Source organism: Patagioenas fasciata, chromosome 4, assembly GCF_037038585.1.
Source record: "Patagioenas fasciata isolate bPatFas1 chromosome 4, bPatFas1.hap1, whole genome shotgun sequence".
Taxonomy (NCBI): Eukaryota; Metazoa; Chordata; class Aves; order Columbiformes; family Columbidae; genus Patagioenas; species Patagioenas fasciata.
Window position 1 is genome coordinate 61096327 of NC_092523.1, and position 15094 is coordinate 61111420.

The 15094-nt window shown below is 39.5% G+C and overlaps 1 protein-coding gene across 9 annotated transcripts in view; it reads right to left on the reverse strand.

The window, feature by feature from the left end:
• The window catches only part of GAB1 (GRB2 associated binding protein 1), a 102274-nt gene that overhangs the window by 61238 nt on the left and 25942 nt on the right, over positions 1 to 15094 (reverse strand). Inside the window, exon 1 of one of the 9 annotated variants that reach the window (XM_071808031.1) lies at positions 13488 to 13547. The exons of the other annotated variants lie outside the window; for them this stretch is intronic. Coding sequence (XP_071664132.1) covers positions 13488 to 13532 — 45 coding nt within the window. The 5' untranslated portion in view covers positions 13533 to 13547. Of the gene's footprint in view, positions 1 to 13487; positions 13548 to 15094 lie in introns of those variants that run through there. 9 annotated transcript variants of the gene reach the window in all.

The following is a 15094-nucleotide window of genomic DNA, read 5'->3' on the forward strand; positions in this document are numbered from 1 at the left end:
CAAGGTGATGTCTCCTATCATCAAGTTATGCCATTTTGCTAAACTAAAAAATTAAACCTGAAAAATTCATCTGTACTTGCTCTACTCATCATATTTCACAGAATATTGTTGCCCATAACTCATTAGTAACTTCCACAAGATTGTATTTTTATTTTTTGTCAAAGAGATAAGAAAGAACATTCTCCTCACAGTCTGCATTATTTCCCCACTTTTTCACACACTGGAACAGGTTGTTGCGGGTTTTGGGTTGTGGGGGCTTTTGTTATTTTTGGTTGGTTGGTTTTTGTTGTTGTTCATCTGTTTTGTTGTTGTTTTGGGTGTGGTTTTTTGTTGTTGTTGGGGGAGGAGGGGCTGGAGTGTTGTTGTTTTTCACACCAGATCATAAATAGCTCTTAGACAAAGATCACTTCCTTGAAGAACTGCTGAATAAAGAGTCCACATCTGACAGCAGAGTTCAGAAGAAATTACACTGCTGGGGCTTTCCTTGCCAAAACAAGAGAGTATCTGTGGTTTTTGTCTCACTGGATACGTGTATGTGCTTATTAATGCCATTCAGTACTTCGTCTAAGGAACAAAAATGGACCAACCACTCACACCATGCAATGTAAGTCAGGAGTGTTTCTTCTGTTTGTTCCCTCCAACAAAGACATTAACTCTGCTTTTCTTTAATACAGAAAAATATGATGACTATACACAGACAGTAATTACTGCCAGTCTCAGAATAGTACCTTTGACCTTCCAAAATTCTGTTCTAGTAACTCCTGCGTTATAAATATTGTAGCACTGGAGTCCCAAACTTAAAAACATTTGGTTTTCATTTTAGCTTGCTAGGAAAAACAGAGCTGAAGTATACAACTAGTCAAGTATAGTACTTATCATTTGAAATTCAGTGTTTTCCAATGAGTTCTTAAAACAAGTAGCATATGCCCAAGTGAAATAGGATTTCTGTATAGCACCAGTTCTGGTACCAGCATGTGCTACCTGCCATACTATTTGCAAACAGGGCAGGCAAGAAGATAAGCAGTGCCACTTACGTTACAACTCATCCTAGGTCAAGATAAAGCCAACCTTTGGAAAAAAAATGGTTTACAAAAACAGAACTGTGATATGCATTGATATCCTCCATTGCTGCAGGGACATGGGAAGTTACATAAAAACACATCATTTTAACACTGATACTACAGAATTTCATAAAGAACAGAGAAGCACGATGAACCAAAACTAGCACAAGCCTGACACTGACTTTAAAAGAAAATAACACCATCATCCAGTATCTTACTTTAAAACACAGGAAGATGCAACATCCCTCCTCAGACTCCAGCTGCCATGATTTTTATCCAGGAGAAAACCCCAGGAAGATCTCCATTTCAGCATCGCTCCGAGGAGAGCACCACGCTTCTTTAGCATCCGTTCCCAACAGCAATACAACTGAAAGCTCTGCACTCTGGTAGACTCAATGAAGGTTTTAATCATCTAATGAGATTACCTCATCCCTGTGCGGTTTCACAATGCATTCTCAACGGCAGCCCATTACGCCAGTCCCCTGACATGCGGTATCAATCACACTAATCGGCTTATCCCGCTATCACTCCTACAGCTGGGAGACTGCTACACACAGAAACCAAAACCATGAAGAGTTTCTACCTCACAGGATAAATTAAAAAAAAAAAAAAAAATAATCAAATTGTGAACTAAGTACTGCCACACTACAGAAAACACTGATAGCTCCAGACCTAAAGTTAACATCACTTGTGTCCAACAGGTACATAACAAAGTACAACAGCTCCCTTATGGAGAACGTGAGGTTTACTTACAACAATTTTACAGTTTACAGTTAATAAATTTCACACTGGAAAATCATAAAGCTTCACAGAACATCAGTAGCTGTCTTTTCTGAAACACAAGCTTCCTCAGTTACCGTCAAATGGAGCTCACAAAGCACAGCACGCTGGCTGTTTTATTGCTACCAATATCAAAACGTTACAGTAATTAATGCTACTCATTTAGCAAAGCAAGAAGCACCCAACCTCAAAGTAACATAACGCATGTACAAATAAAACTTGTTCTATTTGACAGATGAGGTTAATGAGAAAATCTAAATATTAAAACTATTCTTGGCCCATATTTTGCTCTTTGGTTGCAAGTAAAAAAATAGCCTTGAGTCCTGATATCTTTCTAGGTAACACAGGGATCCAGTTGTTGTACACACCGTTAAAAAGTGTCAGCATTTTACACAAGAGAGATCAAGCAGCTTGCCCGAAGCAGCACAGTATTCAGGGGCAAAAATGTAAGACATACTTGCTAAATTAGCACTACCTTATCACACTAGCTGTACCCCTTTTTTATTCCCAAAGCACTTGAAAATATTAGTGTTACCAGAATTTCAACACACTTTCATTCAATGCAAGAAAAAACACACAAGCATAAGCACAGATATTAGCACATAGTTAACAACAGGATTTTTTTAAAAGGCTACACATATATCTAGACTTGACTGGGACTCTAAAACAGGTCTTCCTAACGCGAAACACCTTCTCTAGTGTATCCTTTTACCATTAACTGCTTTCAATAACTTGAAGAAAAGCGAAGGGAAATTAAATAAAGGAGACCAGATTAGTATATAAGGCTAAAACCTTGTAATATTTACGTCGGAAATACACAGAACCACTGTAAAACTTGACACAACCTGTAAAAAGCAAGAATCTCAAGACAGAAAACCCAACCAAAAAGACGAAAAAACAAAACGCACAGCTAACATGAAGCAGCCTTACAATGCCGTCAGAACCATGGTGTGACTTTTGGGGTTGTCCTATGCAGGGACAGGAGCTGGACTCGATGATCCTTGTGAGTCCCTTCCAACTCAGGACATTCTATGATTCTGTATCTGCTCATTTTGGAGCACCAAGCATCCCCAAATGCTTCTGCAAGCATCTCGACCCATTGCCAGGCTGCTCATTTGAAATGGGAACGTAAAAAAGGAAAACCAGCATGGCAACATCAAGGAAAAAAAATATTTTGATCTTCTTATCCAAAATGAAGTGCCTCATAAGCTGCTGACTCAGTTGGCTCAACTGACACCAGAATCTGACCTAGGACTCCTGCCTTGATGAGCAGTCCTTTTTTTTTAAGGGAACAGATACCAAAAAGCAACCCTGTGGCATTTGACATTCCAGATAAAACACATCACATTGTGAAAAAAGCACCTACATTTTCTCCTCTCATTTCCTACGTGCATACTCAATCCAAGTAGTTCAATAACTTCACATTTTTATAGGATATCATCTTTGCACATCGCAAGTGAAGGCAAATAACTCTGCATTTCAAATAGAGACTCACAAATAACTTACCCTGCCACCCAAATGGGTGCTAACTCTCCAGAATAAAATATAAAACGGGGTGATGCTGGTTCTCTCACCCAGACTGGATTACTTTTACACTGAGTGAACACTTTTGATTTCTCAACTTTCCAAACAAATGAAGGACAAGACTACGATCAGGAGTAGTCACCACAGATTTATGAAAGGAAAACCGTGCCTGACCAACCGGGAAAAGTTACTGGCTGAGGGGATTATGGGCAAGCAGTGAAATAAAATTATCTTGACTACAGCAAAGCCTTCAGCAACATCTCCCATGGCATCCTCATAGGCAAAGCCACTAAAATATAGGCTAGACAAGTAGACAGAAGAGTGGCTGAACTTCCAGCGTCAGAGGCTGGCCATCAGCTGCATGAAGTCCATGCTGAGGTGGTGTACCTCAGGCATCCACACTGGGGCCGGTACTGCTGAGTATCTTCATTAGCGACAGGACAGGATGTACCCTCAGCAAGTTTTCAGGTGACACAAAACTGAGAGGTGCAATTGATAAACCAGATGGTTGTGCTGACATTCAGAGGGACCTCAGCAGGCTGGGAAAATGGGCCAATGAGAATTTCATGAAGTTCAACAAAGGGAAATACAAAGTCCTACGCCTGGGAGGAACAACACCAGATACTGGTGCAGGCTGGAGACAGCCAGCTGGGCAGTAGCTTTACAGGGAAGGCCACAATAGAGAAGATGACCATAAGCCAGCAATGGGCCCTCACAGCCAAGGAGGCCAACAGCTTCCTGGGCTGAATTAGGCACGCATTGCCAGAAATGATCCTTCCTCTCTACTCAGCCTGGTGAGACACATCTGGAGGAGCTATGGGTCCAGTTCTGGACTCTACAAGAGAGACATAGACATGCTGGACAAGGTCCAGGGAAAGGGTGGTTAGATAATCAAGGGCCTGGAGCATCTTTCGTATGAGGAGAGGCTGAGAGAGTCGGGATTGTTTAGAGAAGGGTCTTATCCATAGGTATAAATATGTGGTGGAAGTAAAGACAACGGAGTCTGACTCTTCTCAGCTGTGCCTACTAAAAGGACAAGAGGCAATGGGCACAAACTAAAATACATGACATTCCACTTCAGCCTAAGAGAAGTTCCATTTAGATATAAGAAAAGCCTTTATATTGAGAGGATGACTGAGCACTGGAGCAGCTTGCCCAGAGAGGTCTCCACTCCTGAAGGGGCTCAAAACCCAACTGGACATGGCTCCAAGCAACCTGCTGTTGCTCTGAGCAAGGTAGCTGGAGCATATCTCCAGGGGTCCCTTCCAATCTCAGTAATTCTGTGAATATATAAATAAACAAGAAACTGTCAAGCACTGTTTCTGTTGTCTGTTTTGAAGTTTTATTTTTACCACAAATTCACAAGCTGAAGAACAGTCTGCATAAACAAAGGCCTTTGAATCCTTTGCCATTTGAAACATCTACTGAGCAAGAGCCTTCTGGAAACAAATAAAATCACTTAAGTGTTTACAAAGGAATTTTGAACAGTCTGTGAGACGCCCAAAACAGAGAATACAATTGAAACAGCAAGACAGGTAGACAAACTAAAACGCAACCTGATCCCTCCATATTTAGAGATTTAACTGCTAATATAGTTTAAAAAAAGGCATAAAATCAAAACTACTGCTACAAACCAGCATTGCTTATTCCACTGTTCTGTCAAAATAACCGCACTGATAAAAAGGAGACAAGACAGAAGAGAGGAGGAAAGCTGCACTTGACTTAGCTTCAAAAACAAAAAAGAGTTAGAGTAAAACATTATTAGAGATGTATATTTTCTCCATCTCGAGTATCAAATATTGGCACTAAAAGCAGCATTATTACTCTGAAGAGCACTGAAAACTACCTAGAAAGAGCAATGTGGTCTCTGAAAGCATGGAACACCTGCAATGCACAAGTGTCTGTTTTTAACTTCTGAACCTTTAATAGAAGTAAATATTTAATTCTGTCCCACCCAGCAACTTAATATTGTTTCCAAATTTGAACAATATTCCAAAAGTCTGCTAACAGCCTTCTGAAACCAAGATGTTCTTTTCTATCCCAAATAAAAAATTCCTATTGAAAAAGTACTGAAATGCCTCTCAGAGTCTCTCAGCCCTGCTACTGAAATAATTTAATGGGGGCTTGGGAGGTGGGGTGTGTAGAGAGAACAGGGAAGGCCATCTTCCTTAAACAAACCAATAATTACCTCATTTTCACTCTTTTTCTCACAGTCAACTTATGACAGATATCCAGGACAAGAAGTCATTAGCACAACCAGTTAAAACATGATTTAACTAAGACAATACTATAATGGGAGATGTTAGGCAACCTAGAAATATTAAATTCATTGGTTGGTCTATCTGTAATAAGATTCCTGATGTTATTATGTAAGTTTCCATAGGGATTCAAAATGCCAATTAAATGAAAAGCCAGAAAAAGTATGAGTTGCATTCTTGGTGTAGAAAAAAAACACCAAAAAGATGAACTTCATACAAATCTTGTTTTACCATGCATCCCAAGATTGCTTAATCTCTCTGTTTAATCTGAATGACAATTTCATGGAACATCAAAGTAATTCTAAACTCAGGTAGGAGAGTCACGTAAAGCGTCAGGAAGCACAGCTGCATTAGGATGCAAGAATTCACTTCTAATAGTAGAGTGCAGACTTCACTGGGTTTCTGTAACTCATTTATCAGTGGTACCATTATTTTCCCACAAGTGTTGTTGTTATTCCCAGCAGAAAGGCTCACACTCTCAAACAAGCGCGCTACATTGCTGACTAAACCCAGTCTGAGCATCATACAGAAATTCAAGTACTTGTTCATAATGGTAAAGCACCAGTGAATCACCAAGGGTGCTCAGAGGATAAAAAGGGAAAAGAAAAATATGTCACCCTGAAAGAAGTTTATTGAGCATATCAAGTTCAGGGGTGTGGATTTTTCCTATTATTTATTAGAAAGTTGCCACTTTCTACAAATATGCAAAATTTAGACTGTGTCTTTAGCAATTCTTCCTGTTCGTTTACATTTACACATGTATTGTTAAGAATTAGAAGAACATTGTTGAATTCAAGTGAGGAGCCATTATTCACCTTTCTGATCATTTTTCTCAAGGATTTGAAATGATGCACAGGAAGAATTCACTCATGCAGGTGACCTGTCATTCAGAATAGACTAAGACTAAACTAAGAAATATTTGTCTTTTTGACAGACATGAAGCAACAGATTCATGTGATTCCTGAATGTGTTTCTTTTTCTTGATGTCCTAGTTCCTAAAATACATTTCCCAGTGCTAGGTATTCTATAAGCATGTTAGCATTGCATAAACATGTAAGCAACCAGTGAATGGACAAGAGCGAACGACAGGAAGAAACTGATTTGCAGCACCTGAGCACCAGGAAACAGGGATTCGTAAACTGCGGTTTTAAGAATAATTCAAAAGAATTTTCCAATTGCTGCTGTTATCTATTCCCTAACACTGCACAAGAAGTAAGTATCACAAGCTTGGCATATAAGACCACAATGTTTCAGGTCTGACAAGTCATTTTGGGCCAGAAAAACATGCCATTTCTGACACATTTCTGTTGGTCAGAAGGTACGGATTGCTCCACACTCTTAACCAAGGCATTGCAATAGGCGCAAATGTTGAAAGAAGGTTTTAAGAAATATCTTCCCACCTCACAGTAATTTCTTTCTGACTCCATTATGATGAAGCAGAGTGTGAAGCTGTACTGGAATTTACACCCACAGAAAACTTTAAAGATGAGAAAATGCTTCTGGAGATGGACATTTGACCACATTACGTATGGGATTGGGGTTGTTTGGGTGTTTTTGTAGTTTAGCATATTTAAAAGAGTCTGTCCTGGGAAAGTGCAGGTGCTCCTTAGGCCAGCATGCTTTCAAACCTCACCTACAGGATTTACAATGGATTTAGTTCAGAACCACAAACCTCAACATATACGCTGCACGGCACCGCCAAGACCACGTCTGTGAAAAGGCGTATCTCAGCCTGCCCTTGCAGTTCCTGTCTAGTATTCAGAAAAACCTAAATGAACAGCACTAGACAAGATACACAAACAGATATATATAGTTTGATAAACACACTGTATAGGAACAGCTCAGAGCAAGGAAGCCTCATCACTTCTAGTGATATCATGCCCTGGCTGACCCAGACAGGTGAGCAGTGAACAATCATTACTAGGGGACAGACCATCTGAAGAGTAACAAGCTCCAGGGCGTTGTCTTACTAATATTCAAAATAAAAAGCTGGCCTAGACAAGTCTTCAGAGGCAGCAGAGCTCTAGCAGAATGAACTCGAGACCCAAGATGTTGCTAACAAGAGATCTGTGATATCTTCTGATCTCTGCAGTGTGGATTCAGGTCTGAAAATAAAGGATAACATCTTTTTTGGGGCTCTGCCTCCTGCCCCTAATTTCTGTTATACATTATTACATAGAGATATGGTATGCATACATCAGAAACAACATGATTTTACAATTATAAATTACCGACATTTGGTAAGACAGCAATTTCAGCCATTGTTCCAAGACTACCAAGTAGTCATTTGTTAACATACGAATTGAAATTACACAAGATTTTACAGCACAGATTTACAGTCAAAAAGCCAAACCAAACAGCCTTACTGATTTCACTTGATTAAAAGCATGCTTGAAATATTTCACAATGTACAGTGGGTTTTGTGGAAGAGGGGCAAGTACTGATGTGAATGCATGAAACGGGAGACCAGAAATACGTATTGGTAAGCTGGTTCAGGTGCAAAGCACCATGGAAGAAGCAGACCTCCAAGAAGAGGGAAAACCAATTAATCGGCCCCAAGAAAGACCTGATGAAATAACTAAGCATTAGCAAACAGTAACACACTACGTGCATTTGTGCAAAGCCCTGCCTACCCAGGACCAGCTTTGTGCACTCCCCTGCTCTGGAGGGAGACGTGCTGCAGCAAACACCTTACCAGCTACTCGACATCCTTCTGGGGTGCAGTTTTTTGGCTGTATCTTTGATACTTCATGATTCTGCCTTAAAAATGAAAGCCAATTGTATTTCTTTTGCTCTCATTTATACTTGATCAGAGGCACCTCTTAAGATCAGAAAGAAAATCATTTTTGCTCACCGTGCAAGACTCCCCCGACAGCTGTGTCTGGGTGCACACACATTTGCAAACATGTATTTGAAAGGAGAGGGAGAACAATTCATTTCCTGGAAGTGTCACGTCCTGTTGTTTTTCCGAGGTGGCCTAGAGAATTATCACTATCCCAGATGTTTATAAGGGGAAGGAGAAACCGTAATGGCTTTGCAGAGGATGAGACGGTTGACTGCCTAAGCGCATTAGTCTAAACACAAATTCAAAGCTTCACTTCTCTTTTTCTATAGGGGCTCTCTGTTCCAAGTCCTGGAGTTGCAAGTTGCAGGACATTAACAAGCATACATTTGAGTTTCCAGCCCCTTCAAGTGTGCATGAGGCAACGAACTTATACGAAGTATTTTTAGACTTCCTGCAATCAACTGTCCTCCCGGCGTTGCTCAATATGACACACAGTTGTCTGAATTATGCAGTTGTGCTAGCATATGCTCTATTTCTAAAATTTCATTTCCATGTTTTCCATAAAATCAGTACTGTCAAATTTGTTCATGCAAGAAGTTGAATCACAAGTGATTAAGGGTCATCTGAGCTAAACCATATTGTGTAAATGCTTATTAAATTATACTTATAAGAAGTAATTTGTTTTATCTACATGAAATAATTGTGTAAACTGAACAAAACACTAATAATGCTTGGGTGTGTGTAGAAAGAGAGGTGGCTAAATTCTGTACAGTAAAGTTTTGCCATTAGAGTCACACGAGCCTAAGGTTAGGCTTGGTTGGAGATAGCATGCATTTTCTGTAAAGAAAAATAAAGAAAAAAATGTTGCCTTAACTTTACAGATCCTGTAAGACAGAACAGCTGAACTTGTTAGGAATTGTCCTGTTTTCTGGCATGGTTCAGAAAAATATTCATCAGTTGAATTGTTTCAAGGAAGAGAAGGAGTTGAGAAGTGGAGTGATGGTTCGTCTTGTCTAGGCATCTCGTGTGCCCAAGAAAGGATCAAGTTATAGCTACATTAGGGGCACGTATGGCAAGCCAGACAGAAGTATTTCAATACAAGATTTTCTTGCAAGAAATAACCATGGATGAGGTGATTACTGGAACACCCTAATTATTCCAGTACAATTGAGTAACAAATCACTATTTGATGCAGCTCCACACTATACACTATTATAATAAACACTGTCATTTACCATGATTATGCATTATCTCTAATGAAGAAGCTTTCAAATTAGCTGTGTCCTATACCTCAGAGCTTACAAAGGCATCTTAGATGTCTTCTGCAACCAATATGCAAAAAATGGGGGACTAAGATTGGTCCAATAATATGCTGATGACACTTCTTCCATTAAGAAAACAAAAGATGCCATGAAGATGTGACACTGTGATTTCAAAGTGCTACTGATGTGTTTCTTCTGGACTATGACTGCTCTTGGTGTACTTCAGCACTGACTCTCATTTACAGAAGAAACCAACTGTTATTTTTGGCAACTGCCTCAATTCATCATCCCCTCATTATGACCATTATTATTAGAACACTAAGACATAGGGAGGGGAAAAATAAATAAATAAATAAATAATGTTAATAAATTTATCACACTGTCCCAACTATTCAGAAAAAATGAGAATAGGTTTCACAGACTAAAGCTGATGTAGACTGACCTGAACTGTCTTTGACTCAAGGTCCAGCTGAGATTGCAATGCAAAAAAGTACTTTGTTTTTAAAAGTTTCCACAGTAGTGTCCTGTTAGAAAGAAATTTGAATTCTTTCTGAAGAATGAAATAAAAATAATCTCAGTTTCATGTTAACAAGGATGACTGTTTTCCTCAGACTAAATGATAACAGGCAAAGAATTTAAATGAAGGAAGTAGTCTCTGGGGGGTCTCTAAAAATGGTGAAGAACTAATCAAAACAATCAGAACTACACTGACTGATTCAACACTGCTGAGGCTTTACTACAGTATGTGCTAGTGACAGTGTGTTCCTTTTTTCCAGTTACAATCTTGGTCTGGACAAAACCAAGAATAGTTCAAGGAGTTAAAAACTAAGCCACATATAATGTTAAGGATTCTCTCTTTATTAAGCACACAAAACACAGTTAATCCAACCCCTTTTAAAGTAACAAAGAAAAAAAAAAAGGCATTTTTGCTATTTGAGTTTTTAGAACCCCTCTCCCCTTCTGCACTGCATAACCAGCACCTCCACAAATGGATTATCCAAATAGAAGCTTTGCTAATTTGAACAAGTTTCGTACATGTGGTAAAGTGTAGATGGCTCCTCACTGGGCAGCACACATGCAAAAACATTCAAGCAACTGTTTTACACACTGCTTTTTCCCTTTTGCGTCACATGAAAGGAATTTTCCTGAAATATCCGTTGAACATGAGACTATTCATGCTATCACCTGCAGGCCCAAAAGTAGCATGGCAGTTTCAAAGGGATCTTGCCCACACCTGCGAATTCCAATAGTTTGGCTATAGGCTACTGCTTTTACTATGAACCTGATCCATTCTTAAGCCATTCAGCAGCTCAGCAGAACCAGCAGTAGCTCCAAGAACAATCAAAGCTCTGAACTTGTCAGAGATTAAAAAAAAAAATCACCAGGCAAAACTCCAATTACCATATTGGCTTTGGGTTTGCACATGTGGAATATCCACAGTCATGACAAAAGGTCACACGCAGTTCAAACTCCAACTCCTGCATCAAACAATTCAAAGGAGTCAATATGAGCAGAAAGCATCAGTTGCTGAACAGAAAGCACCAACTCCTGTCATGCATCATTTTTCCTTTGTCTTTATATCATGAAAGAATGAGAATAAATACTTCAATAGGAATTATGTAAATGTTTCCTTAACAAGAAATTATGATCTGAAAGCTAAAAATAATTTACCTAAAAACTATGGATAAGAGCATAGATAGCATAAACAGAATTTTTTGTTGATGGCAAACCTATAGTGGGGTGATGCAATTAGGTTGGTATTTATGCCAAGAGTACACAGACTATTTGTAATAAACCACAAGGGATACTCCTGGTACTCCTAAGAACTACTATCAAAAACATACAGACAAGGAGAACGATGCACACAGAAAATATTCAAAACCACAAGAGAGCTCAAACATTCAGTTTTACGCTATCTGGTTTGAAAGTCTAACAGGGTGAAATGCTTTGCCATCTCCCCAGTCTCAGACAAAGTTGAAGTCACATTGAAATACGTGAGTGGAAACTATTTCACTTCTCTCTACAGATATTCCCATTTCATACTACTATGAGATCCTGACACCTGCATAAGAAAGCTTCATTATATTTCATATGGGCCATTATAGAGACCTGCTATTCAAAATGTACTTTTCAAATTACTCTCCTATGCTTTTAACTAGATAGTTAAACGCAAAGAAAGTGTTCAAGCTTTATAAGAAAAAGGCAGTCAGAGGTTAAAACTCCATGTATAGGACACAAATTTACACAACTCAAGTAGTATCTCAGGCCCAAGTCTTACAAGCACATATCCAAAAGTTTACAATTGAAAACAATAAAGAAAGAAAAAAAATACATACAACAAACCCCCACACAACCTTTCGCAGGAGTGTTACTGCTACGTAGTTTGTTGGCTGAATTAGAAGGCATAGTCGGAGAAAAGTTCCTCAAAGCAAAACCAATACAACTACTTCTAAAAGCAGAAACAGTGCAATAATTAAGTTCATTTTCGGTATCAGAATACCCGTACCTGGAACATGACAGCAGCCAAGGTTAGTTTTACCTTTCCTCACTTGAGGAGTGAACACCAGCTACCTCTGGACAACACATTATCTGACAGTGGTTTCTTTAACATAGGTGCTGCGTGAGGAAAAAAAAAGTCTGTTCTTCACAGGGAGAGAGAGACAAAGCATGCAGGACATCTCCAAAACACACTTTCCTTCCTCTCATCTCTTTGCCTATTACAGGGTTTTTCTTAAAAGCAGGGAGTGATTCACTTGCCAGATAGATAAATCTACCTAATGCACTAGGAAGAAACAAGATGTTTTGCAAGTCTTTGTAAACTAGTAGTCACTGATTTAAACACAAACCAAACCACTGCAGTATCACAGAAGTTTTTAAAAGTTACTTTAATAGCAAAGACTGTATTTAAATTTGTTTTTAGGCTTTTTCAGATAGTTTTGAGAATGTAAATGGTTAGCAATCCCCCAACAGGATTTTTTTCCCTCCAAGCTAAATGTTCTAAGGAAGCATAACCCACTGGAGTTCTAATTAGCTTTTGTGGCATGTTTTCAAACATTCTCCCTTTTATTATTATATTTCTTGAGGAGAGCTTATAAAAAGATTACGAGCAACTGCTTTCTCTAAAAGTTGACCAACACTGTTTAAAGGAAAAGCATATTAAACACCATTGTAAATCCAGTTAGTGCTTCACCGCACATTTAAATCTCTTTACATCCAAGTAAAAAGTCACTGAGATTAGAAGCAAAGAGAAACACCAAGATCCAGGCTTGTGAAACAGGTTTATCGAATTATGACACAAAATTCCTGTCAAGATGATTTCAGTTTTCACACAATGTTTTCAGCACACTTCAGTAGCCCCTACAATATTTTAGGCAAAAAAAACTTGATGGCAAAGTTTGAAATTTTGCAAAAGAAAATAAAGCAAATACAGAAACCTTCAAGATGAACTGAATTGCTGCTTCTATTTATTGTACCGGTAGTTATGATGTGCGATGGAGCTCCTGCTATGATTTTTAAAAACGTGGCGTGCATGACATGCTTAGAGCTGCACACCTGCAGTTACACACAGAGATAGCGCGCTGCCCTTAACGCCAAGTCTGTCAAACGAGACTTTCACCAACGAAACGCGGTTGCTTAATGACTTAATGGAGACAGACCATTAGCTCACAAAGCAGCGTCGGTTTGTCTAACCAGAAAGATTCAAAATTATCCCAGTGGGATGGAAAGGGAGGCTAGCGAGGAGAAGAAAGGAAAACGCCGAGCGCATGAGCAGGATTTGGAAACGCTGAGGAGGGCAGGACAGAAAGACAAGACCTACCTCTGCTCGGCGCTGCCTCTGCCTCACATCACCACCACCGCACATCAGAGCGGTCTTTGCGGCACACACAGCACAAGCTGGCCCGTGGCCAACTCGGTGACTTCAACTGCTCCATATTAATACAGACACAGAAGCGACAGGCAGGGGACGGCAAGAGAAAATGGAGGGGGCTGGACCCTGCGCTCAGCTCCCCCCTGCCCCAGCTGCCAGGAGGCAGCCGAGCAAGAAACCGGCTCACTCCGGTGGGACCAGCGCACCTGCTGTGCCACCTAACGCAGGCCACGATTTGGTTCAAAAAAAACAAAACACACACACAAAAAATCCCACACATGCACATGCCAGGACAGACAGACATTTTACCCCACTTCACTGGGTAGCTGTCATTGTTCAAACACCAACCGATTTATTAAACAAGGCGAGCGGACCTGGCCTTACCAAGGTACGCACAGCAAAGTGCACCAGCCACACGATCGAGCATCTTGCACGGACACTTGACAAGTAGGACTTTCGCACAGTAAAAGGTAAGGTTAAAGAGAGGAATTTTAAAAAAAAAAGGGCCTTGAAAGTTTCAAAGAGTGATAAAATGCACTAAATTCCTGCAATAAATTATCCTGCACATGCTCAACTATTTCCTGATACATGAGCTGCTCAGTCAAAAACTTAAAGGTCAAATTTGCATTGATAGCCTCGCCAAGAAATTTTCTACAGAGAAAAGAGGGGAGGAGGAAAGCCCAGAGAAGCAGACAAGGCAATAAAAAGCCAATATCTATATTTTATGCAAGATAAAAGTCACACGCAATTCAGAATCAGCCCGAAGAGGTGAATTATTATTCTTGTTTTAACCAATGCTCTTCTAAGTCTTTCTAATTAATTATATTTATTCTTTTTTGCAGTGTTACTTGGAAAGCCTTCTTTCCTTAAAAAGAGGGGAGGGGGATTACTGACTCAGTTTTAATCTTTCCTCATACTCCCACACAAAGAACTTTTTTCCTTAAGGACAGTTCACAAGCACTTCATTATGTCAGAATATTTCTTCCACAGTATATATAAACCAGCTACTCGCCATTATTAACTCATTCAAGTTGCAGCAAAGCATCTTTCCACAGAAGTTTAGAACCAGGCACATTACTGTTAAGAGAAAGATCTCTAAATGCTTAAGTTATACTACCATGTTTAAGCAAGTAAACACAAGAAAATGCCAACTGTAATTTCATACCTAAGTCACTTGCAGGTTTCTAATGAGCTCACATGGGTTTTTTTTACACTTCCTTCTAATGAAGGAGAAATGGAAGCACCTGTATCTACTAGGACCAGCACATACCAATAAGAAAATTGAAAATCCTCACTACTCAAATCTGTCGCCTTCATAACTAATCAAGAATGCATTACATTAAAGGTCCCGAATTCAACCAGCTGCTATTTTAGTGAGATCATATTCATATTAAAGCTGATATGCTACTATACACAGATAGGGAAGGAAAAAAAAAGCACAGCCACATGCATGCCTTATTTTCACACCTCATACTGTCAATAAAGCCTTTCAAGAACAAAACACTGGAAAAGGAAAACCCTGTCTCTTAATGCAACCTGGCACTGATTTGCAAAGT